Source organism: Diadema antillarum, unplaced genomic scaffold (assembly GCF_040938485.1).
Source record: "Diadema antillarum isolate AM-2024a unplaced genomic scaffold, OU_Dant_1.0 seq00002398_RagTag, whole genome shotgun sequence".
Lineage (NCBI taxonomy): Eukaryota > Metazoa > Echinodermata > Echinoidea > Diadematoida > Diadematidae > Diadema > Diadema antillarum.
The window spans coordinates 68712-94379 of record NW_027273009.1 but is presented as its reverse complement, the minus strand read 5'-3'; the positions used below and the strand labels follow the sequence as shown (position 1 = coordinate 94379).

General features: G+C 39.9%; 2 protein-coding genes, 2 non-coding genes and 1 pseudogene across 4 annotated transcripts; 2 read left to right on the top strand and 3 right to left on the bottom strand.

The window, feature by feature from the left end:
* Positions 1 to 2183: 2183 nt before the first annotated feature.
* LOC139714724 (sepiapterin reductase pseudogene) lies at positions 2184 to 4607 on the bottom strand (annotated as a pseudogene).
* A 965-nt stretch (positions 4608 to 5572) lies between these two features.
* On the top strand, positions 5573 to 5644 carry Trnag-ucc (transfer RNA glycine (anticodon UCC)). Its single transcript has one exon. It is a non-coding gene; the product is annotated as a tRNA-Gly (tRNA).
* Positions 5645 to 5971: 327 nt separating this feature from the next.
* Trnag-ucc (transfer RNA glycine (anticodon UCC)) lies at positions 5972 to 6043 on the top strand. Its single transcript has one exon. It is a non-coding gene; the product is annotated as a tRNA-Gly (tRNA).
* Positions 6044 to 9109: 3066 nt separating this feature from the next.
* Positions 9110 to 13555, bottom strand: LOC139714730 (uncharacterized). Its single transcript, XM_071626401.1, has 2 exons — positions 12050 to 13555; positions 9110 to 10136 (listed from the first exon to the last, which is right to left on the bottom strand). Exon 1 carries the CDS (start codon positions 13369 to 13371, stop codon positions 12061 to 12063), a length of 1311 nt encoding a protein of 436 aa, XP_071482502.1. The 5' UTR covers positions 13372 to 13555; the 3' UTR covers positions 9110 to 10136; positions 12050 to 12060.
* Positions 13556 to 17209: 3654 nt separating this feature from the next.
* Positions 17210 to 21965, bottom strand: LOC139714719 (sepiapterin reductase-like). Its single transcript, XM_071626393.1, has 2 exons — positions 21402 to 21965; positions 17210 to 18054 (listed from the first exon to the last, which is right to left on the bottom strand). Exons 1-2 carry the CDS (start codon positions 21917 to 21919, stop codon positions 17766 to 17768), a joined length of 807 nt encoding a protein of 268 aa, XP_071482494.1. The 5' UTR covers positions 21920 to 21965; the 3' UTR covers positions 17210 to 17765.
* Positions 21966 to 25668: the final 3703 nt, after the last annotated feature.

Here is a 25668-nt window from a genome sequence, read left to right as displayed (position 1 = left end):
TACCTCCAACAGGAAAGAGACAAAATGCTGCTTTAAGGGCCGCAACAGTTTGTGTATGTGTGTGTGTGTGTGTGGGGGGGGGGGGGGGTGGTCCAACCGGAGGTAGGGTGGGGCTATTGCTCGTGGTTGGGTTAAGAGGTATTATACCTAATATGATTTTGTCACTGGTGGTAAATTAAAAATGTTCACGCAATCTACATAATATCATTCCATTAACAATATAAATCTTACGGATTCTAAATTTGTTGCTTTAAGAAAAGATATCAATACTACTTCGGAAATCGCAACTATAATGAAAAGAATTCGCCAAGGTTTATTGTTGCTGACCAACCCCCTTCGAGTGCTAGTATATACAATTATACTATAACAACAAATTTTTAATGTCTATAGTAAAACATGAGCAAAAAAGTATATTTAGGAAGACATGACTTTTGTCTGTAAACAACTCCAGCTTCTTCTTTTTTTTATTCGAGTTTATAAACAAAATATGGACGAGGGTTCGAATTCAGATTTTAGTCTACATTCAGACAAAAAACAAAAAACAAAAAACATATTGATCTGATACGACTTATATCAAGAATCCAGTATTGTGTCACCAGGAATTACAGATTCTCAGTTGCGTTGCTTCATAATGTGTAATTCATCTTTTTTTTTTCATCGTTTTGATATTTTTTTTTCTAAAAGACGCAGGGGTCATCCCTTAAAGAAGACCTCCCGATGATTTTCAGACTTTTACATCTGAACAACTATAGATTAGCAATACTGGGTACAGAGTTTCGGAATTTATTGTGGTTGAGATGAGGAATAAGAATGTTTTCAAAATTTATAACAAACTGCAATGAACAAGGATGATCACATGGCAGCCTCACCATAAGAATGCATGAGTGGGACCTCAAGGAAGCAGAACAAAAGAAGAAGGCATGCATATAGATTCTACACATGTGAACTTGTTAAGCGAGTGGTATTGTAATGGAACTATACGCTGCTACATTTCTGAAATATGTGAGGCTTTTATGTCATCAATATCGTTCAGTGTAATTTGTTTAAGATTTTAAGTATTGCCGGGTTTCTCTGCTCAAGGAACACAATAAATTCCACAAATCTATACATGGAGCTGTTGATTTATGTATTATGTAATGATGTGAAATTATGAAAATCGTCTGGAACGCCCCTTTTAAAAGGACGAATTGCAAAGCTTAAAGGACAAGTTCACCTTCATAGACATGTGGGCTGGGTGAATCCAATATTAGTACAACACATCAGTGAGAGTTTGAGCAAAATCGGACAATCCGTTAAAAAGTTATGAATTTTTGAAGTTTCTGCTCAGTCACGGCTGGATGGAAAGACTACTATAGCTTGTGATGTCACATGAGTACAATGATATAAAGAAAGAATAAAGAAAATTCAACATATTTCCATTTTTCTCGCGTAACAAAAGAACACTCGACTTCTCTCTTTCAGAAGGCAGGGGGAATGATATTACCCTTAACATACGTCAGTAGCAAGTCGAAGAAATGTGCACTTTATTCGAAAAGTAAAGTTTTGTGAAATTCTCTTCTTATTTTCCTTATATAGTTGTACGCATGTGACATCATACACTGTAGTAGTCTTCTCTTCCAGCAGTGACTTCGCAGATACTTAAAATATTCGTAACTTTTGAACGGATTGTCCAATTTTCCTCAAACTTTCACTGATGTGTTCTCTAATATTGCTGCATTCTCTCAATCCTTATGTATATGAAGGTGGACTTGTCCTTTAAGATAAAATATGTGATGTCACAGATATAAGAGAGAAATATGAGTCCACCCACAAGCAGAGCCCTGTGATAATCCTCATTGAATGATTAAGTACAGCCTTCATTGAACACGGTGAGGTTCTCCACTTCATAGTTTATATAGTCTGTGACATTACCTTACATATACCACCTTACATGATGTACACACAATTTTGAGACCATTTGGCAAAGTTACATTTATTTTCGAGGTTACCTTGTAAGTATTAAGGACCAAATGCTTTTACCTTTCCATCATAATGTTCCACACATGACCAGGGAACGAATAAACAAATCTGGAATATGTTTTAGGCATTGTCAGGAATGAGAAGGAATACATTGCCAGTGATTTGTGTTGGATATTGGAAATAGAAGCATCAAGATTAGAACAGCGCTGTGACGATCGCGTGGATCACCCAAAAGTTTCAGCGTGGTGCTTTTGACCCAAAGAGTGGACGTGCTCGCCAGACTCGAACGCGTCCTCTTCAAGAATCTTCACCAGCTTGGCGGCCGAATCGTCGGGCTTCAGCAGTTGCTGGCTGGTCAACATGCCGGCCATTGCATTCAGCACTCCGTCGTCCACACACTGCGTGGTGAATTGGCGAAACAAGGCCGTGTCGCAGAGCCCAGGGGCGTAGTTGAGGACGCGAACGTCCGGCTCTTCAGCTGCGAGAATCTTGAACCACATGCTGCGTGCAGACTTGCCCATACAGTACAGGCCGCTGGACAAAAGAGGTAGAGATTGAAGTACTCATACGGGGTACAGCAACAATGCGTTGACAATGTTCAATTCGATTCAATTCAATCAAAACTTTATTTTCACTTTATCAACAGAACGTACAAAGAAAACTGTGAAATTTAGTATGTTTGTCGTTGAAAATATGCACATAGGCCTACAAGTCATGTTCTGTAAGAATAAAAGTCGTATCAAGGCTTTATTTATTCCCTCCATAGTGGGAGAATTTTAAGGAGAGTCCCATCCTTTGGCTTCGCTTCGGGTTAAATGCGTTTTCGAATGATTTCAAGAATATCCCAACCCATAAACAGGGCCAATCACAATCTTTTGGAAAACTACGTTTGACGGGAATCACAACTTTTAAGCAGCTAGTCCCAAACTCTCGTAGAAAGACTACAGTTATAATATATCAAGTCAGAATAGGATTCGTTACCTTCACTTGCTTTATTATGACTCGGCTGAGTTAGGAAAAAAAAAACAAAGGAGCGAACAAACAAACCCCACTATTCTAGACCACCTATTCCGATAACAAACGCTTATTTCAAGCTACCATATGCGTCTTTGGGTGATCTCGAAAGTCATAACATTCGACAGACTGGATTATGCCTTTTTTCTGCTTGAAAATGAAAGCTCACAACTTCTACTTGGTCAAGGGAGGATCCGAAGAAAGCTCTACTGACTTATTTGTATTAACTTTAAAAAACAATGATTGTATAACTGCACGCATATCCGAAAAGGCTCCGATTGCACTCGCTCGATCACTATGGCAACCCCCGTCTCCCTTCGTCCAGTTTCACCCTGCACTCGCTTCGCACTTTGTGCGCATTTGAAGATAACAAATATGTCAAAAAAGGTGATTGTTACTATGGTATTTTCTACAAAGAATAAAAGATAGGTATTTCAGTGCAAGAATGTAGATGCGAGGAGTGTAACGCAGGAGGAAGATGGCATTAAGATGTACATGTGTGTGCCAGAGGATCAAATTGCAAAAGATGGTGCGCTGATCAAACCCGTCCTCCTTCCGAAAACATCTCGTCATCCCAATCTCCCCCAGCAATAATAGCCATGTATGCAGGAGGAAGGTGTGCATAATAGGGGTGTGTGGATGCACACCTCTCTTAAACTCATCCATCTGGAACATATACGCCTTTCATCGTATAATTGGAGAGGCGTTTTGCATCATGAGGAGGATGGGAAGGCACAGATGCCAAGATTAGACACTAGTTGCGGGAAGACGGATGCTGGCAGCCTTACAAACTCACGTAAAGAAAATTATCTAATGCATAAAGACTGATGCAACATGCATTTAAAGCATTCGAGTTCGCTAATGCATCGAAACTACTGAAAAAAGTCTGGTGTAACAGTAAAGTGAGACGTATTGTAGTCTCCATTCCAGAGCACGTTGTGTGTGTGTGTGTGTGTGTGTTTTAATTCATGTCTATTTTCATTTATTCTTATTTATTTTCCTTTTTTTCCGTAGGAAAAGGTGTTGAGGTATTTGTCACACGACAACAGACTCGTACATGGAGATGAAGGACGAAATGCTACATCCATTTAATCAAGACATGTATCGTTTAGTTACCATGCTCTTGCGGGCCTGATGGCGGCAAACGACGTGAGGTTGATCACGGTCCTTCGGAGTCCCTCTCTCGCGGGAAACTTGGAGAGAAAGTGAGAAGTGAGCAGGAAAGCCGACGTCAAGTTAAGCATGCAGTAGTCTTGCACGTACTCCACATCGGACGCGGACAAGTCTCGCATGAAGCGGGAAGTATCGCCGAGAGATCCAGCGTTATTGATGAGGAGGCAGTGTTGGAAATCTTTTGCGACGATGTCCTTCGTCAATTCAGCCAGAAAGTTGGGGAATGCAGCCTGGTCCGTCAAGTCGGCTGCTATTGACCTAACTTGCACGCCAGGAGCAGCTTCTCGTAGTAGGCGTTGTGTCTCGTCAAGATCAGCAGCATCTAAGCCCGTAATGACCATTACCGAATTTTCTCCAACTTCCTTCGCTATGGCTATGGCCATAGCACGTCCGATTCCACTGCTACTTCCCGTAATGATACAGAATGTCCTGGCGCTTAAGATCCTTCCCGAAGGAGCCATGTTGCCGATAAGTTGGACCTATTGTGACAGACGCGACAAACCAAATGATACAACTTATATACTCCTACTATACGAATTGTACTTTGTACTGTGTATACTCAGTGAACCTTGAGTTGAACCATTTCTGAGATATGGAGAAAAAAAGTGAAATTCCGCCTTTTCACTCGACCTTTGACCTTAGACCCCGTGGCCCAAAATTATCCCGAGAGAATCTTTATCTGGTAATACCATGTATAAACAAAGTATCAAGATAGTACTTTCAGGCATTGCAGGGCTAGGCCTAAAGGGGAAATGGTGAAATTTTAAGAATTAATTTTGACCTTGACCATGGGCACCCACCCAAGAATCGATAGGCACAACTTCGTCCACTCATACATACATACATATACATACATACATACATACATACATACATACATACATAAATATGCCAAGTTTCGTCAGCATACCTCAAACTGTTTTTTTAAGTTATGAAGCTGTCCACATCATTATTGATTACGGCCGGATAACCCAAAATGCCTCCGGCAACACTTCGTGGCGGAGGCATAATGAGTTGCCGGAGGCATAATGATTTATATTGTTCTTTATTGAAAGATATCTTTCCTCCCACAATCTAACCCTTTGCTTTGTACATAGTCATGATTATGTTTAACTTCAACATACATTCACCGTTGCGTATATATATATATATATATATGCGTATATATCTATCTTTATATATATATATATATATACATATGTATATATATATATACAATGTAGATATAATTGTGTATATGTATATATATCTCTTTCGCAAAACCATTATCCCAATTCACCGCTGCGTGAATCTCATTGCAGATCCAGCTGAGGCACGCGGCTGGTCGTTATTTATAACTCTCTGCCCCAAAAAGGAACGTATGCTAAAGAGTTGAAGGGTTGGTCCGTCGGATATTCGAGCTTGGGTCTGCCTGAATCGCTATGACGTCTCCGTGGCCGAGCGGTTAAGGCGTTGGCGTTCCATGCCAAAGACCCGGGTTCGATTCCCGGCGGAGACCAATTTTTCAACTCTTGCGCTTTTCCAAAAAGGAGGAACAGTAAGAGGAATAACGGTGTCAAAGCTACGCACCGATTTCTCCTCCCTTTCTCATATCTCACATATGCAAAATTATTCAGGAGAAGCCAAAAAAAGCTGTTGTAGCGGTGATATCTTTCGCAAAACCATTATCCCAATTCACCGTTGCGTGAATCTCATTGCAGATCCAGCTGAGGCACGCGGCTGGTCGTTATTCATAACTCTCTGCCCCAAAAAGGAACGTATGCTAAAGAGTTGAAGGGTTGGTCCGTCGGATATTCGAGCTTGGGTCGGCCTGAATCGCTATGACGTCTCCGTGGCCGAGCGGTTAAGGCGTTGGCGTTCCATGCCAAAGACCCGGGTTCGATTCCCGGCGGAGACCATTATTTTTCAACTCTTGCGCTTTTCCAAAAAGGAGGAACAGTAAGAGGAATAACGGTGTCAAAGCTACGCACCGATTTCTCCTCCCTTTCTCATATCTCACATATATATATTATATATATATATATATATATATATATATATATATATGTATATATATATGTACTAGGTGTTTCAAAAAACATTTCCCACTTTTGATTCTTGATAATTCAGAAACTATATGTCAGATAACACTGTTATTAATATGAATTATAGCTGAATAGTGTACAATTTGGTTGAAGGTGGTTTAAATATGAAAGCATAAATAAGTTTCATGAAATCCATGATTAATTTCACAGTTAGGTTCCAGACTTTGCTCTATTTTCAACCCTCTGTTCAAAATTTCACTTTGCACAGGGGTCAATGGGTGTGTATGGGAGTGTGTGGTTAACACCCTGACAATGGTCCTGAACAATGGCCAGGGTTTGAATGCTTCATTATTCATTCATGAGAAATTCCACTATCACAGCTAGTCTTTATTCAGCCTCTGGCAGTATCTGTGTAAAGTCAAACGCCTGTCGATACTGTCGTTGAGTCGCATCAGTGCTCTCTCTACTTCTGAAAAACAAAATTACAATGAATACCTTCTGTTCTATCGTAAACGTGGTGACAGGAAGTAAAGAAATTCAATTAGAGTATAATACACTTGTGTATATGGAGCCTTAAATAAATCTACTCTGAAACAAATCGCCCCAATGATAAATGCTGCTGAACTCTTTACCAGAAATGATCTCTTTTTATCGAACAAGCGAAAAAAATTCCGACTAATTAGTAGACAGTTGTATTAAAATGAGGAACTTTAGATTATTTATGCTTATTTATATCCCAAATTTAGTGATATGTGAAGCAAAATTTGAAAATGATTGCCAGCTGGAATGAAATGTGGTGTTTGCAAGCACTTTACCGTGCATGAATTCAGACTAGCAGTGCCCATGGCAATCCACATGAATTATTGATTAAGCATTCATGTGACAGGGAGCGCCAGACTGACGCCTAGTCAACAGGTGGTTCAGGCATGTCCATTGTTCAGGGCCATTGTCAGCACACACTCACATACACATTATTGGTTCCTGTGCGAAGTTCAATTTTTGTACAGAGGGTTAAAATTTGACCAAAATCTGAAACCTTACTTAAAAATCAATCTTAGATTTAATGAAACTGATTTATGCTTTCACGCGCAAATTACCTCCAACCAAATTGTACACTATCCAGCTATTACTCATATTAATGACAATTTTATCGAATGAATAGTTTTTGAAATATTTATGATCAAAAGTGGGAAATGTTTTTTTGAAACACCTAGTAATATATCATGTATTACATAATCATATAAATATATTTAGTATTATATTTATATCTATATATTCATGCATATATTTTTTTCTCTCTCTCTTCTTTCTTTAAAACACAACAACATATGGTCTATTCAACTAAACAAAGAGACATACAATATACCATCTTATGCAATATAGTTAATATCTTTTGTGAATGTATTTGTAAAGAGCAGTTTGTAAATACTATATTCTATCATTGTTTTGTTTTTACTGTAAGAGTATATAGAGCTTATGTACACTGTATGCAGTTCTTAAAAAAAGCAGGTCTGCTGTGATCACAAGAACTGAACGGCATTTAAAAGATGAGAACAAATAAATGAATAGATAAATAAGTATATGTAAATGGAATGAGCATCAGCTTCACAAGATGTGCAACAGGACCACCTTAAGGTTAGCTACAGCTGCATGGACAACATGGATACCATAACAAAGGCGCACAACATCAAAATAATCAACAGTTCGTGGGCCAAAACTGAACAGCATTTAAAAGATGACAAGCCAAGGACTCCTGCAACTACTGATGAAAGGACGATTGCCCGATCCAACAAATGCACGGCTAAGAACCTCAGTAAGGTAGCGACCTCTACCGACGAGAAAATCTACATCGGCCTCGAGCCGTTGCCCAGGACGAGTTCCGAGTATACTCGGGCAGGTGTCTATGGGAATTGCGTGTTGTAGCAAAATCAAACCGACCTCAACGGGTTAACGAAGACGCGCAACACACGAAGCAAGCTTCATAAACAGGGAAAACGGCACTAGACAGAGCTGAGCAAATTGAAGGATGAATGCACCCCCTACTCACTCACATGGACTCAGAGGATCGTGAGACATGCTCAACCCTGCTCATCCAAAACAGACCGGTGCAGTCTGTGTCTATGGGAGAAATATCACATCATCACGTCCAAGAAACCAGCAATTTTGAACTCATTTCAACCTGCTAAGAAAAAGTTTTCCCTTGCAGAGCACGTCTAAATAGCCCCCCCATATATAACTGACCCTCGCCTTTACATTTAACAAGCTACCCCTTATCAATTAATTTATATTGAATAGCCACGTGCATGTTTTTGTTTGTTGTTTTAATTTTGCTCGAGTGTACCAGAGCTGGATGTCTCACACTCTACTTTACAATAAAACTGTATACGAAGTAGATTTAGTTGCTGACGAGACTTCAGCCGAAACAGAATGTCCAGCCTAGTCACATAAAGCAACATTTTCCATCCTACTACATATACTCTACTACATGAGCTCCTAAATAGTTGAGCACTGTCAGCCATATTGCAATTCATACTTTGCTTATGTACTATGTTAGAAAGATTAAACGAGAACTTACCTGTTCGAAGCTTTAATCTCGATTCTATTAAGTAATAGGAGGGTGATATTACGTCAGGAGAGAGCCCGCCATGTGTGCATGCGCAGTAGAACCAATTTTCGAAGAGTGAAAAATGGATTGTCACTAGATGAAAGATAACGGGAACTTGCAATCCTGTTCGAAACAATGCCGACTTACACTCCTGTTAGAACAGCAGGGTGGGTGTGGAGGGGACGTAATATCACCCTCCTATTACTTAATAGAATCGAGATTAAAGCTTCGAACAGGTAAGTTCTCGTTTAATCTTTCTATTCTATTGCGTAATACTCGTGAGATATTACGTCAGGAGACTTTAAAGCCTGTGACGATACATTTTTCCCCCAGACATAACATAAGTTATGTGAATAACTGAAGCACCTACCAAGAGGTCATTAGTTTTCTGCTACACGAGTGACAGCCTGCGAAAAGCTCATTTTGGCGTCTTTTGGCTTATTGTAGAAACGTCGAAACGTTCGTTCGTTTGACCATCCAGCCTGTTCAAGTACTGCAGTCACTGGTACATCACCCCTGGTCGCGGCTGAAGTTGATGCTGCTCGAGTGCTATGCGCTTTGTACTTATCAGTGTTGATACCTGCTGATGTAAGCACTTCCTTCAGCCAACGAGCAATAGTTTGTGATGATACCCTTTTGTGGGGTTTCTTGTAGCTGATGAATAGCTGTCGTTCATCCCCCCTGAGCATACTTGTTCTCTCGATATACTCTCTGAGGTACCTTACTACGCACAGGCGTCTGTCTGGAGGATAAGATTCCAGGGTAACCGAAAACCCAACATTCCCTGGTCGGTTCTGTTTGATCAGTTTTTCAAAGTGAAAAGTAATTGAACTGTTTCTCAATTGTAAATGATCAAGATCCATGAATTTCAGAGACTGAATCCTTTGCGCTGAAGTCAAAGCAATGATCATGCACAGTTTTAATGTTAATTTCTTCAGAGACAGCGACTTTGCTGGTGACATAATACGCAACAATCTAAAAACAGGACCAACATCCCAGATTTCTTTGTATCTGGGCAAGGGAGTCCGTAGGTGAAAAACTCCTTTCAGGAACCGACAGACTAAGGGATGTGTACCAACTGTACACGAAGCGTCAGTTAGTGTCAAGAAAGATGATAAAGCACTGCGAGCTTGGTTTATGGTGCTGTAAGCTGCATGTTCCACATGATAGAGTTTACTGAGGAATTTGAGGACATCCGTAACATCTGCATAGTAGCAGTCGATATTGTTCTCACGGCAAAACTGGTACCATTTTTTAATGTAGATATTGTATTGCGCCTTGGTGGAATCTCTCCAAGAAGCAGCCATGATGTTAATGATGTCCCTCGAAATTCCTTGGTGCTCTAGTGGTGTGCACATAGCCTGCAACAAATAAGATCAAGAGTTGCATGTAAGGGATGTGGTGTGTTCAAATTTGGGAGTGTTAGGAGTGTCTTGCTCCTGTGAAGCAACATAGGTTTCCCAATTGTCATTTCTCGCAAGAGGGGAAACCATGCTTGACTGGGCCAGTTGGGTACAATGATTATTCCATCTGCATTATCCTCCCTTATTTTTTGCAGGCATTTTGCAATCAGACAAAATGGGGGAAATGCGTAGAATTTCAATCCATTCCAATTGAGAGTGAATGCATCGACTGACACTGCTTCTGGGTCAGGTAACCATGAAACATAATTCTGTACTTGCTTATTCAGTCTAGATGCGAATAAATCAATTTCAGGTTCTCCAAATCTAGCAGTGATGGATTGAAAAATGTCCCTGTCAAGCATCCATTCTGTCCTGTCATCAAACTTTCTAGACAAGCGATCTGCTTCTTCGTTTAGTTTGCCTGGTAAATGTGATGCCGTTATCCACACATTGTGATCAATACACCACATCCAAATGTCTCTCGTAATGTTATTACATTCCACTGATTTCATTCCTCCCATGTTGTTTATGTAGGAAACTGCAGTGGTGTTATCCGTGCGGATGAGAATGTGCTCATCGTTAGCTCTACTACATAGTGATTGCAGCCCAAATTTTACGGCTAGTAGTTCAAGATAATTTATCTTACTGTCTTTGACATATCTTAACTCTTCTTCATTCCACCTACCCCCTGTGGAATTGTGTAGGTCAGTGGCACCCCAACCACTACCACTTGCGTCTGTACGAATTTCAACAGACGGATTGGGTCTTCTTAGTGGCATGAATGCCGACTGGACATTGGAAACCCACCAATTGAGTTCTTGTTTAGATTCAGGTGATAACGACATTCTCCTGTCAAAGTGACCTCTGTGCAATCTTAAGGCAACAACTTTCTCTTTCTCTGTGGCCCTATAAAACAAAGGCCCATACTGGACTGCTGGCGAGGCTGCCACCAGCTTTCCGATCACTTTGGCAACTTGCCTAATTGTAGTGCTCGAGGATAATCTGAGCTCTGAGCAGAGCGTCTTAATTTCATGCATTTTTGCCTCTGGCAATCGAAGAGTCATGTCTTCCGAGTTCAAGATAAAGCCCAAAAATTGGATCACTTTTTGTGGCTGTAGTACAGACTTGTCTGGGTGTACTAGAAATCCTAGGCTTTCGAAGCCCCGAGTGACTGCTTTAACAGAGTTCTTTGTCTGTTCTACTGTGTCCCCAATAATGAGTGTATCATCTAGATAACAAACCACAGTGTGGCCTTGCTGCCTTAACATTGCCAAGAGAGGTTTCAACAATTTCGTGAATAATCGAGGAGCAGTGCTCAAGCCATTAGGCAGGGCCTTATATTGCCAATACTGGCCTTCCCAAATAAATTTGAAGAATTTTCTGTGAGATGGGTGGATTGGGACTGCATAATATGCATCCTGGAGGTCGACTGATGCCATGTAGGCATTTCTTGACAAGAGCTGTGAGGCAGTATGGATATTTTCCATTTTGAAATGTTGGTAAGGTAAATACTTATTCAGATCTGTTAAATCTAGTATGAGGCGTGTACCTCCATTTTTCTTAGGTCTTGAGAAAATATTAGAGACAAAGTCTCCTGTTTCTCTGGAGCATTTTTCAATGACCCCCTTTTCAGACAGTTTATTAATCTCAATAGATAGAGCTCTTCTATCAGTTTCAGAAAGCCTGTAGCTTCTTGGGGGTTTGTTTCTGGATGGTGGCAACGTGGCCGCAAATTCTAGTTTGTAACCATTTATGACCTCTAAAATAGATGGGTCAGATGTAACAGCTCGCCAATTATCCTGAAAGGCATACAGTCGACCTCCAACTTTGGGAGAATCATGTGGGGTTTCTAGAGTTATTTCATCTCTCACCTCTGTAAGGCTTAGCGTTTCCGTTGTGTGTGAGGCGCTGGAGGCAGTGGCTTCTTGTTGCCTTGTGCTTGGCTCTGGCGGTACTGCCTCGGGTTCCGCTCTAAAAAAGGCCGGTCACCAGTACCAGAAAAAGGCCGAGTCGCAGTGGCAGGGGCACGAGATCTGGACCAGCCTGCTTCCTTGTAGCTTCGGTGGGTAGCACTAGCGAACCCCGGCGAGGGCCTAAATCCCCTGTAGGGATGTGGGCTTGAGTAGCTCTTTCTTTGTCCCTTCATCACCCCTGCCGTAACTTTCTGTTCTTCCATAAGGTCCTTAACCTTCTTGCTGAGGTTGTCGCCAAACAGTAGTTTGTTGGTAGTACCAACCATATTCTCTGGCTTGCACAGCCTGGCACATCTTGAGTCTAGGTCTGGTTTGATTAGCTCACGTCGTAAGCAATTCAACTCAAAAGAAGAACTGCAAAGTAGGGCCAGCGCATCTTGTTGTGGGTCCGTGATGTTGCCCGATGGAAGTGAACGGACAAAGGCATTAATGCCCTTTGTCATTGATTTCTGAATTTTTTGTAGTTTCAAGTCTCTTGACTTTGTATGTGTCGGAAGATTGTCCCAAATGAAGGGGTTCACTTTTGGGGAATCCATAGCTTGGCAGTTACTGGGCAGAGCATATTTAGCTGCTGTCTCCTCTAGTGCTTTGTTTTCCAGTTGATGTGTGAGCAAATATGTAGCTGACTGAGCAATTTCTTCCTCTATCGGTTCCCCGATATCTGCGTTCACTGCGAACTTCGCCGCAATATGTGGAACTTCGTCTGGCATGATTGGGTAGCATTCCTCGTCATCCGCGATTGAATGCGTTTGCCCCATACCGGCGCCCGTGTATTCACAATGCTCGCCACTGTATGGCTGCTGTGTACTCGTATGTGAATACGTATCATCGGTAGTGTGTGCAGCCCGTGGCTGCGGTGTAACTGCAGACGTATGCAATACTCCTGTAGAGTTTGCAGTACGATTTTCCGCCGGTAATCGCTGAATAACTGACTCCAGCAAGTCTTCCAATTTACTCAGTCTAGTGTTCACATCGGAGCTTGTCGATGACTGGGTTTTTGCCGGATTTGTAGGTTTGCTCTTCTTTACTTGCGCTGTGCGCTGAGCAGGTTTCGATTTCCCGCCATCTTGTGTAGCCGTAGGGGCACACAGCTCTGTGAGCTTCCCCTGTGCGGCGGCTGGTTGTCCGCCCGTGGCGGCGTGTGAAGCTGCCGTGGGCTCACGTGGAGCGGCAGCGCGAAATTTCTCTTTCACCGAGATCGGCGAAACCGATGAATCCATGATTTGATACTCGAAACTGCTTTCGATGCTCGAAAACTGTTTTGTCTGCCCAATAGCAGGGTACAGTTCTAGTGTCTTGGAGCAATTTTACCCCAAAACACATTCACTAGATAGGCAAAATCCGAAGAAAAATGCCAGAAAAAACGGAGGGATAAAATCCTCCGTCCGAATCTCAGCATGCACGATGACGTATTGGTTCTACTGCGCATGCACACATGGCGGGCTCTCTCCTGACGTAATATCTCACGAGTATTACGCAATAGAATTGATATATATACATATATATATATATATATATACGTTGTATATATATATATATATATATATACACTGTATATACTTCATATTAATTCAGCTACTATTGTTGATGGGTAATTGGTAGTGCCATTATTACTTTCACTATTTAAAATGGTACGGCCATATTAGGGCACTAAAGGGTTTAGAGATGTTGTCGCTGTGGAACAATTATTGGGGATGAGGGAAAGGTTCGCAAAATCTGGACAAAGATGTTGTAAAACAATTCCAATCGAGCTACAAGACTGAAAAGTATTTTCTCCTTGTGAGATTTTCAGGTATTGAACTTCTCCCTTAGGCAGGGCCCGGGGCCACCAAAAATGAAAGTCGGGCCACCAAATTTCAAAAAAGGGCAAGTTTGGTGGCCCGCCTCGGGCCACCAAAATTTTTTGAGAAGTATGTCAATAAATTTGTAACTTTTTGTGCCGGAAATTAGCAGTTAAATTTGTTCAAAGGATGGATGAAAAGGACTGAATGAGTGCCTGAGAGTGAGTGTTGCAAGTTTGTTGAAGTTTATTTATGAGTAGATATGTCCAACTTTTAATTCTTACTATCATAAATCTTAAATATTTGACTCATTAAAAAAAATGACTTTTAATGTTTTTTATTGTTTTTTTTCGGGACACCAAATTTGTCTCTCGGGCCACCCAAAATTTGAAATTTAGGATTTTGGTGGCCCCATCGGGCCACCAAACAAAAAAGTTAGTGTCGAGCCATGCCTTAGGTCTTCTACTTCGCAGTCTGTCAGGGCGATGTTCAGTGAAAGTATGATGTGTGTGAGAGAGTGAGGGAGACATAATCATATATATAGGAGATACATATTTTCTTATTTGTCTACGACCCGTGTAGTGTTTTATTTAAAGTACAATTAACAAGCAACAAAATTAATGATTCAAAATTAATACAACATTCATGGGTGGCAGAGACAATGCGAGAAAGAGAGACAGACAGACAGAGGAAAAGGGATGCTGCCTTCATTTTCACTGCATTTATGAAGAGACTTCATTTTGACTCGATTCTCCCATGGTGTAACATATCATATTATCATAAGAATCTTGAAACTACCAATATGTTTTGCAAGAAATGAATAAGTGAATGTAGCTCCATGGTGAAATCTTAAAGGTGAATAATATATCATACAGTCATCATTACACAAGAGTGGCTGTGGAGTGTTTATACATGAGAAGTACACATGTATAATGTTTGTGTTTGGTTGGTCAAGGTAAATGCCCCACCCAATGCCCAAAATCTAATCTGCATCTACACCTTATGCTGCATACCTAGGCTAGCCGCTAGTATCAATAAATTCCACCTAGCAGTTTCAGTTTCTTAAATTGTGAGATCTGGCACAGACAGAGGGATAATCCAAAAATATGCCTCCAAGCACAGAAAAGGATTCACAGAAAAGTACAAGTGTATTTATGAGCCATGATGCCTTCTAATTAGAATTCAGTTTCCACATTTTTTACTTTTAAAGTCAAACAAATCTTGGCAGGGGCAGTTATGAAAAGACAAAAAGTGCTGCACATAGCCACTGTCAGTGAATATGTGCATGTGTTTGGCAAGACAGTCTTCAAATAATAATAATAATAATAATAATAATAAGAAGGAAAAGTAGAAATTACGCGGTGCGTAATATATGTCCCCGCCGGAAGTAGCATTTAGTAGCAAAATGTACAATATAGGTAAAAAGGTCAAGGTCAAAGGTCAAAGAAGTCAAAGGTCAAAATTCTGTGTAGAAGTTTTGAAGCCCTCACCTAGTGCCATCACATAAAGCAAACGGAATCGAAATCGGGTTAGAAATGGCGAAGGAGTAGCATTTTGTAGCCAATGTACAATATAGGTCAAAAATCAAGGTCAAAGGTCAAAGAAGTCAAAGGTCAAAATTCTGTGTAGAAGTTTCGAAGCCCTCACCTAGTGCCATCACATAAAGCAAACGGAATCGAAATCGGGTTAGAAATGGCAAAGGAGTAGCATTTGGTAGCAAAATGTACAATACAGGTCTAAAATCAAGGTCAGATGGCAAAGAAGTCAAAGGTCAAAATTCTGTAAAGAAGTTTTGAAGCCCTCACCTAGTGCCATCACTTAAAGCAAACGGAATTGAAATCGGGTTACAAATGGCGAAGGAGTAGCATTTTGTAGCAAAATGTACAATATAGGTCAAAAATCAAGGTCAAAGGTCAAAGAAGTCAAAGGTCAAAATTCTGTGTAGAAGTTTTGAAGCCCTCACCTAGTGCCATCACATAAAGCAAACGGAATCGAAATCGGGTTAGAAATGGCGAAGGAGTAGCATTTTGAAGCAAAATGTACAATATAGGTCAAAGGTCAAGGTCAAAGGTCAGAACTGAAATTCTGTGTACAAGTTTCAAAGCTTACATGTAGTGCTATCATATAAAGCAAACAGAATCAAAATTGGCTGATAAATGACAGAGAAGTAGCAAATTGAACATTTTGATCACACACGGACGCACAGACGGACGGACAGACGGACACACAGACACACACACGTACGGAGCCCGTTTCATAGTCCCCTGCTCGAACTCGTTCGGCGGGGACAATAATAATAATAATAATAATAATAATAATAATAATTACAGTGTAATCATAACAATGCACAATCACAAATTCACACAAAAATCCCCAACAACAACAAAAATGATTGGTCATCTGGTACTTACATTGTTCATAGTACTGAGGGAATTATGCAACTGACATATATGGATATGTTTGATATGGACTGAAAACAGTTCAAGAGTAGATAAGACAGCTCAGAACACAAGGATAGCTGCCAAAAACTCACAAAATGCTTACAACTCGAGAGATGGAGCAAATACATAATGACAGTTTAATTTTGTTTTGTATAAAAATGTATTCATAGACACCAAATGGCAGCACAAAAGCAAAAGAAAACAAAATGAATGGATGGCAAAAAAAAAAATAATAATGAATAGTGATAAAATGATACACAAGCTGAACAAAAGTCCACCTACACCATGAAGGCTCAGTGTAAATCATGGTAGCTAAACGTCAAGCTCAGATTGGCTTGTTGTAGTTCAACATAGAAATGACCATGCCACAAGGCTCTCTGTCTATCCTTCACACAGCAACTGTGTACATGCACTATGGACATGACCGTCACATTGACAAAGCTGACTTTCTGGCTGCTGGAATGCAAGGAAAATGAGCTACACTTCAAAAATTTACACAATTATTAAATACCTACCACAACACACTGGCCATAATAATGCCCTTTTCTTTTTCATATGCATTAGCTACCTTTCATACTTGTCTCTTGGAAAAATACCACTTCCAAAATAAATCACTTTTCTTTCTCATGAGGTATAATTTTTCTACACATATGGGAAATAGCGAAACAAATCTGCATGACATCTGTAGCTGTAAGTGTGATGGATTTGAAAATGAAACACAAAAACGCACCCAGCATTATTTGTGTTATAAATGCATTATTGACCTTTCATATTGGTCTCTGAGAATAACACTTACTGAATAAATCAATTTTCTTTCTCATGATGTATGACTCCTTTACTCATAGTGGAAATGTCAGAACAAATCTGCATGACAAAGCTGTAAGTGTGATGGGTTTGAAAATGAAACACACAAATGCATCCGGCATTATTTGTGTTTTGTATTTTCAATGTAAATGACAATATTTGCAATACAGTACATGTAATGTAATATGGCACTAAGAATTCATGGCAGTGTGATTTTGAGGGCTTTTAAACTTCTTTCTATGTGGTAGTCATGTCACACTATTGGAGTAACTTTTGTGCTCTACATCAGAAAGCAAACTTAAATCAACTTTCATTGAAACATGTTTCTCAAATCAAGTCTGACCAGCTATGGCCTGTAGATGTATTTGAGTCTTCAAGGTTTGCTTGTTTTTGGTGTACGTTTCTAAGTCAACCCCTATAACATTTTTGAGGAGGCGGAGCTTAGTATGATTTTGCACTCACTCATGTGTGGACTTTTTTTATATGCTTTGATATAATATGCTACAGAAAAGAAAAATATTAGAAACAGCCTTTTTCATTAAGCCCTCTCATAAAAGTTGATCAAGTTCATATTTCAGGTGAACCATTTCACTCGAAATCAAAATAATCGATGTGTGCGCCGGACTCGAATGTGTCCTCCTCGAGGAGTCTGACCAGCTTGGCTGCAGTCTGGTCCGGCTTCAACACTTTCTGGCTGGTTACCAAGCCAACCAATGACTCCCGAAGGCCGTCGTCGGCGGACTTGGTGCTCATATGCTGGAACATGTCGGTTTCGACTGGCCCAGGGGCGTAGTTGAGGATGCGAGCGTCTGGCTCCTCTGATGCAAGTGTCTTGAACCACATGTCCCTGGCAGCTTTGCCCATGCAATACAAGCCACTGTACAATAAGGTCCGGAAAGGAGGAAGGGTGGAGACAGTTGTATGGAAAAACTTGTATGAGAACATATGAAAACAACTGTACATTAATTAACCCCTTGAAGACGAGTCCCGAGTATACTTGGGCAGGTGTCTATGAGAAATTAGTGTTATAGCAAAATCAGTCTGTCCTCAACGTGTTAAGACATTACAATCAGGAGCATACTTTCAAAGAGAATCTCTTATTTTCAGGCACATTTTATGAATTTGTCACAAGAAAAGCTATTATTAGTTAGCATCCCTTCATAGTGGGTCCCCCCCCCCCCCAAACACAAGCAGCTGTTGTCTGTTGGCTCGCTCATGTAAATTACTAGCATACATTTCATGCTACATATTGTAACACCTTACATGCAAACTGTGCCTCTGACCTGTTAAAAATGACCCCCTACAAGGGTAAGAGTTATGGGGAGTGGGTCATGTATGCACATACCGTGCATCCCAGAAACCACAGAACCCCAGGACAAAGGTTTATTGTGCATGTGATGGGTCTATGATTGAATAAGACATGTTCAAAATAAATCTTTACCCATGCTCTTCCAAATAAGTAGAAAAAGCAAATTTATTTATTCATGCATCTCTGAGTACTGTACCATGACTTTGAAAATTTAATGTTAAAAAAAACACACATTTGATATAATTTTTGGCTTAAAGGGACTGTACAGTTCTGGTTGAGGTGGGGATTCATGTTTTGAACATTCCTAAGTGAGATAATGAGAAACCTCTTATGAAATATGAAAGAGCGTGTAATTTTAAGAAAGATTCAACGTTTATTTGATGGAAATTGGTTTTCAAATGGCTGAGATATCCAAAAAAGTGATAATAATAAAAGGAGACAGGCCACACCTTTTATTAGGATCTCTTTGTTTCACGTTGTTTTTGGATATCTCGGCCATTTCAAAACCGATTTTCATCAAATAAACTTTTGATACCCCATTAGAATTGCATGCTCTTTGACATCTCATAGAGTGGTTTCTGAATATCTCGCAAAACGTTTAAAGTCAAATCCTCACCTCGACCAGAACTGTACACACCCTTTAAACACTTCTCACACCACAAAAATACAGAGATGAACATTAGTCCCAGAAAAAAAAAAAACCCCAACAGAACCCTGAACAAAGGCTTTTTGGCTTTTGACTTACAGTGTAAACACATCATCGTCTTAAGCACATAAGAAAGAGAAAGATAAAGAGAAAGAGATAGACACTCCGAAGCTCATTTATTAACCCGTTGAGGACGGACTGATTTTGCTACAACACGCATTTCCCATAGACACTTGCCCGAGTATACTCGAGACTCACCCTCAATGGGTTAATCTTCATAGCATTGTGAAAAAGACATGTTACATTATACATGTATCTCAGTGAATTACGAGTTATGCCTCAACATCTTCTTGGAACATGAGTACATGTGCACTATCATTGTTAAGACCATATCACCTACGAGCTGCATGTCAGCAACAGCATGCCTCACTATCAAGGAATGGCATCATATCTCTCTATAGTTCAATCACTTGAAAGAATACCTAATATTTGTCAAAATTATTTTGAACATTTGTTTTCAATCATACACCCCGGTGATTAAATGGTACAATAAGGTTTTGTTTTAGGTTTCTATGTTATTCTAGGACTAATATGTGTCAATTTCTTCTTTGTTTCCTGACGTGCTCAGTAGCAAAGCCAACAAGTGTAGCAAATGGTTTTTGACAATAAATTTTCAGTCATTGTACATTCACTCAGTAGAAGCATGAATAAGTTTGCTCAACCCGTTAAAGATGAGAACCGAGAATACTTGGGCAGGTGTCTATCCGAAATGCATTTTATAACGAAATCAGTCTGTCCTAAACAGATTAATGTATCATTTGAAAAAGCATTCATAAGCCAAAGTTTATTTTGAATGGTATGTTTTTTTAATCATACACCCCACGGCTTCTGCATATTAAGCCTTTGTTTATAATTTTTTTAAATAAAAATGATTAAAAAGGAAAGGAGGATCAAAGGGATGGTACAGTATTGGTGGAGATGAGAATAGGGCCTTTAACTTTTTGCGAGATACCAAGAAAACACTTATGATATAGTACAGAGCATACCATTTTAAGAGGAATTCAAAGTTTATTTGATGAAAATCGGGTTTGGAATGACTGAAACATCCAAAAACAAAGTAAACCAAAGCGATCATAATAAAGTGTGGGTCCCACACTTTATTAGAATTGCTCTTTTTTGGATATCTCAGCCATTCCAAAACCAATTTTCATCAAATAAACGTTGAATCCCTCATAGAATTACATACTCTTTCATATTTTGCAATCTTTGAGATTTCTCATTTTCTTACCAAAAATGTTAGAAACCTGAAATTAGGTCTCAACCAAAACTATACGATTCCTTTAATAAAGGGTTGTTTTTTTGTTTTTTTTTCTGGGATTCACTGTAAAACTCTACATGAGGGCCTACACTTTTTAAACAGAAATGTTTGTCTGGAGGAGTCTTTTATCACTTTTTTACTTTATCGACTCTCTTCCATGAAGCCAGACGCAGTCTCCACGAAACATATCCTGTGACAACCAGATACAGATCTTTCGGTCAAATACTTTCTATGCAGGGACCAAGTCACCATGAACTTGGAAACCGATTTGGTATTGCTCAGTCCCATGTATCAAACATCATGTCAGTTCAAAAGCAACTGGTGGTAGCTGACTATCAAAAGATCCATGTCGCAGGTATCAAAAATGATTTTTAAAGGAAAGAAGAATTCACAATTATTATCATAGTGAATGTACATTTGTCTCAATAATGCAAGCCCAAGGTACAATGTATGTTCAATAATGTTGAAATCTTGGGCACATAAATCATGTAACAGTGCCATAAATGTGGAAATATTGTGAATAATGATCTCTTCAGTATGCAAAAGGGTTAATTAAGACAATGCCCAGAATTGCAAAATAGGAAAGGTTGGGGGGGGGGGGGGGAGATAAGAAGAGGGATATGCAACAAGCTAGTTATGAGGCTGGGCCTGGGTAAAGGAATGTATGGCAGCAGGAGGATGGGGATAAGAGAGGTGTAGTGCAGTGGGGCTCCCACTGCACAACACCCCATCCCCCCTACACCACAGTGGGGGTGAAGATGAAAGGGTGGGAAATGCAGGTGGTAGTGTAGATGGGTGGCTGGAGCTAGAGGTGAGGAGGAGGAGAGGTCCAGCAGCAGGGGAGGGGTGGGGTGGGGCACTTGCAGAATAGACCAAAGAGCGTAGGAGAAGAATAGTAGAGGAAAGATGGAAGGTTGGCATATATCATGACACTTCAGTACCGGTACCTACCACGAACTCATGGGTTGAATAGCAGCAAGTGATGTGATGTTGATTACTGTCCTACGCAGTCCTTCTCTCGCGGAAAACTTGGAGAGAAAGTGAGAGGTGAGCAGGAACGCCGACGTCAAGTTAAGCATGCAGTAGTTTTGCAAAGACTCCACGTCCGATGAAGACAAATCTCGACTGTATCGAGTAGTATCGCCTAAAGATCCAGCATTGTTAACGAGGAGAGCATGTTGGTAATTTTCTGGAGTGACATCTTTCGTCAGTTCCTGCAGAGTGTTAGAGAGTGCTGACTGGTCCGACAAGTCCGCCGTAACCGGAATGACTTGTACGCCAGGAGTAGCGGCGTGCACCAGATTTTGCGTCTCGTTCAGATCCCCGGCACTTCTGCCTGTGATGACAACCACCGAATTTTCTTCTACTTGCTTCGATATGGCCAAGGCTATAGCGCGTCCAATCCCTCTGCTACCACCTGTAATGATACAAAATGTCTTCGAACTTAGAATCTTTTCTGAAGAAGCCATGTTGACGACTATAGAGTCGATGAGAATCAGGCACCCAGTAGGCAGTAGATGGACCACCACGGCACCAGTACAATGTACAGAAGTTCCTATCAACATAACACACACCGGTACGTGCACACGTCACACCGCGGTGCACCGGGCCAGTACGCTGAATAAACGTATACACTCACCCACAGGCAACTAGTGGATTTTCACGTGGTGGTACAAGAACGTCAACTATTGCAGTCCAATGGATACGTTTTCACCGAAAAATTCGCCATACTGAAGTACAGGGGAAACTCGGTATAACGAACACTGCTATAACGAGATATCGGTTATAACGAGGAAATTTTCTCGGTCCCAAATTTCCTTCCACACAAGTCTATGTAAAATGCTACTCTTATAGCGAGATCGGCTATAACGAAATAACTGCTATAACGAGATAGATTTTGTGACTTCCAAACAAAGAAAAACATAGTAAATCAAACCTGCTATAGCGAGGTAAAGCAAAATGCCTTCGGTAAAGCTTTACTTCGCCTGTGCTATCATCTTCCGAGATTGTAAAGCTTGATGCGCCAAAAACTGTCTTGTACACACATAATCATTTTCTTCCGTGCACTCCAGCTAGCACTGCATGTTGTACGTGTGAAGTGTGTGTGTGCATGCACACTGTATGCAGAAAATGTGGTGGGACGGCCATGTGTATACATGACATCATCGAATGACGTTTAGCAGGTGTGAGGCAATCTGATGCCGTGATTGGCCTTCTACTTAGGGAATTCCCCGTCTTCACACACACACGCAGTCATAATGTACATACAGAATGTGTCACATACACACACAGCATTGTGCAGACCATATTCAAGCTTTCCACACAACACACACCCATACGATAACCACATACCAATCCACAGACGATCTTGATACAATCGCAAGCTATATGAATTTACAAATTCAAACATCTACAATTAATGAGAAACACATTCTTGATATTGGAATGCCGGATTTCCTTGGCGAAAAACATCTTCTTACCCATAAAGGTGAGTAATTCCCTCACACACAATATCAAGTTATCAGTACTGATTGAAATATGATGGGTAGTCCCACATGTGCAAATTAATGTCTTTATTTTATGCCTTCTTTTATGCCTACTGATATAACGAGATATCGGCTATAACGAGGAAAATGACTCGGTCCCGACCATCTCGTTATATCGAGTTTCCACTGTATACTGAAGTACATGACTATCCCATAAATTACATTCCATGATTCCAGGCATGCCTTCGGGGTGCCTCGAATCGTTTTCGTTTTTATTTAAATAATGTTTAAAAAAATAAGATAAAATTACGTACAATGAAATAAAACACAAACTTCACAGTTCTCAAAATTCGTCTTTGAAACATAATGAACCATGAGAATCTACTAGATATAGCTAGTAAAATTGTGCATTTACAGAGAGGGTCTTTGTGATATATGCTTGTGATTTTTTCTCTTAAAAATTTTGAAGTATTTAAATTCTTCAAAACACGTGTCTCCATGAGATATGCCAATTTCTCCATTTGAACCCCCGTATCGTATCTCTTTTTCCTCTTTTAAACATGGTGTATTACCAAAATATAGATCATCTTGTTGCACATTCCATGCATTCATTTTAAGCCGAAAAATAACAACTTCATATTATGTTCAATAGTGTAAGAGAAAAAGAAAGAGGGAAAGAGAAATATCAATAGAGAGGGAGAGAGAGAAAGAGAGAAAAGACAGAGAGAGAGAGGGGGGGGGAGCATCACTATGCTGGAGGAGAGTGGAAGACCCGACCCTCGCAGGGGAGAGATTTACGTTATCTTATAGGGTCCAATAACTTCTCATTTTCTTCTCGACAGAGCAATAAGGCCTATCTATGATAAGTCCACTCCAAAATTGTATCAATTTCATAAGAAAGAAAAACATATCTGTAGAACAGTGACAAAAAAAAAATGATCAAAATCGGATAAGAAATAAGGAAGTAATGACATTCTCATATTTCACAATTTTTCAGAAGACACTTCTTGATCAGTCGTATATATTCAAATTACCAGACGCTTTCATGCTCTCAGAATTTCTTATTCATTCTGTATACAGAAATGACAAAAATCTCATATTTCAGCTGTAAGAATGAAAAAAAAAGTTGCCTTAACACCACCCAAAATATAACAAATGTTTACTCTGGATATTATCCTGGTATATATGGGAACATGCTTTTACTAATTGTTAGCTAAAAATAAAAGTTTTTTCCAAATGTCATTTATAACACACATGAACAATTGTGAGGGTACGACATCATCAACTCGCTTATTTGAATATTCATAAGGACCTGGTCAAGATAATGTTTCCGAAATAGTGTGAAATATAGTGTATAGGTGCTGAGACCTAAATCCCCCTCCTAATTGCGTTTTGTTTTAAAGGGAGGAGTTTTGGTTGAGATGGCGCTTCAGATTTCCAACTTTTTTGAGAGATAACGAAAACCTTCTTATATAAAATATGAAAGAGCCTTCATTCTACAAGGAAACCAAAGTTTATTTGATTAAATCAGTTTTGAAATGACTGAACTTTCCAAAACAAAGCGATCTGAATAAAAGATTGGACTAACCTTTTTATTATGAATAGTTTTACTTCATGTTTTAATTTGTTTGGGGTATCTCAGCCATTTTAAAACCGATTTTCATCAAATAAACTTTGAACTCATCTTAAAATTGCATGCTCTTTAATATTTCATGAGTGGTTTCTAATTATCTCACAAAAACTTAAAAGCTGAATCCCCATTTCAACCAAAACTATAGGGCCCACCATTATTCCTTTGAAACTGAACAACGATCTGGTGTGGTTTGTCTAGCTATTATATAAGCTCTAAATAAATGCAAAGTTCTGTTCAACTGGTCAGGGTCAATTTTTGGATAAAGCAGTCCTCTCGTAGCATAGGCAACCTATATAGCCCTCCATAAGAGCTGTTTACACGAAGTATATATGGGAACATATATCTTGCGCCCATCTTGCCAGACGTTCAACTATAGAATTATTTAATGTATCCTCAGTCTCAACTGTATCCTGATCTCTGTCCCAAATTTGTGTGTGTGTGTGTGTTTGTGTGTGTGTGTGTGTGTGTTTCTTTTCATCATGGATCCTGTTCCCGTGTTTTTAGAAGTGAAACACGGTACTGGATGGAATGTTTGGAAATTCTCCCCCCCCCCCCACAAAAAAAAGAAAGTATATAGACGATGTATAATTTATGTATGTTTGTTATCCATCTAATTTGGAATACACAAAACCATTATAAGCTAGGGCATTCATCATTGCGTGATCCCCAAAAGAAAACAAAAAATGTTTAATGACTGGCACGCTTTTATACAATTTTATAAAAACCCTCCCTCCCCCCCCCCCCCCCACGCCCCCCCCCCCCCCCCCCCTCCGTTCGATACAGACCTGAAATGCACTAGTAACGAATACTCGAAGAATAATAAAACATGACAAGTCCTCTTAATGACATGAAGCCATGAAGCTTCAGAGTGAACAAAATATAAGAAAGAATAAAATATGAAAGCTCTGATTTTCCAGAACAGTTATCATAACTGAATGAGTGTAGGCCAACCTGTTAAAAAACAAAACAAAAACAAAACAAAAAACCTAATGTTCGCTCTCCCATTGCTTGCACATACAGTTTTCCTGGTTGTAGATATCACATAAGAAATATCAATTCAATTTCATCAATACTATTCTCTGATTACATCACCTTTGCA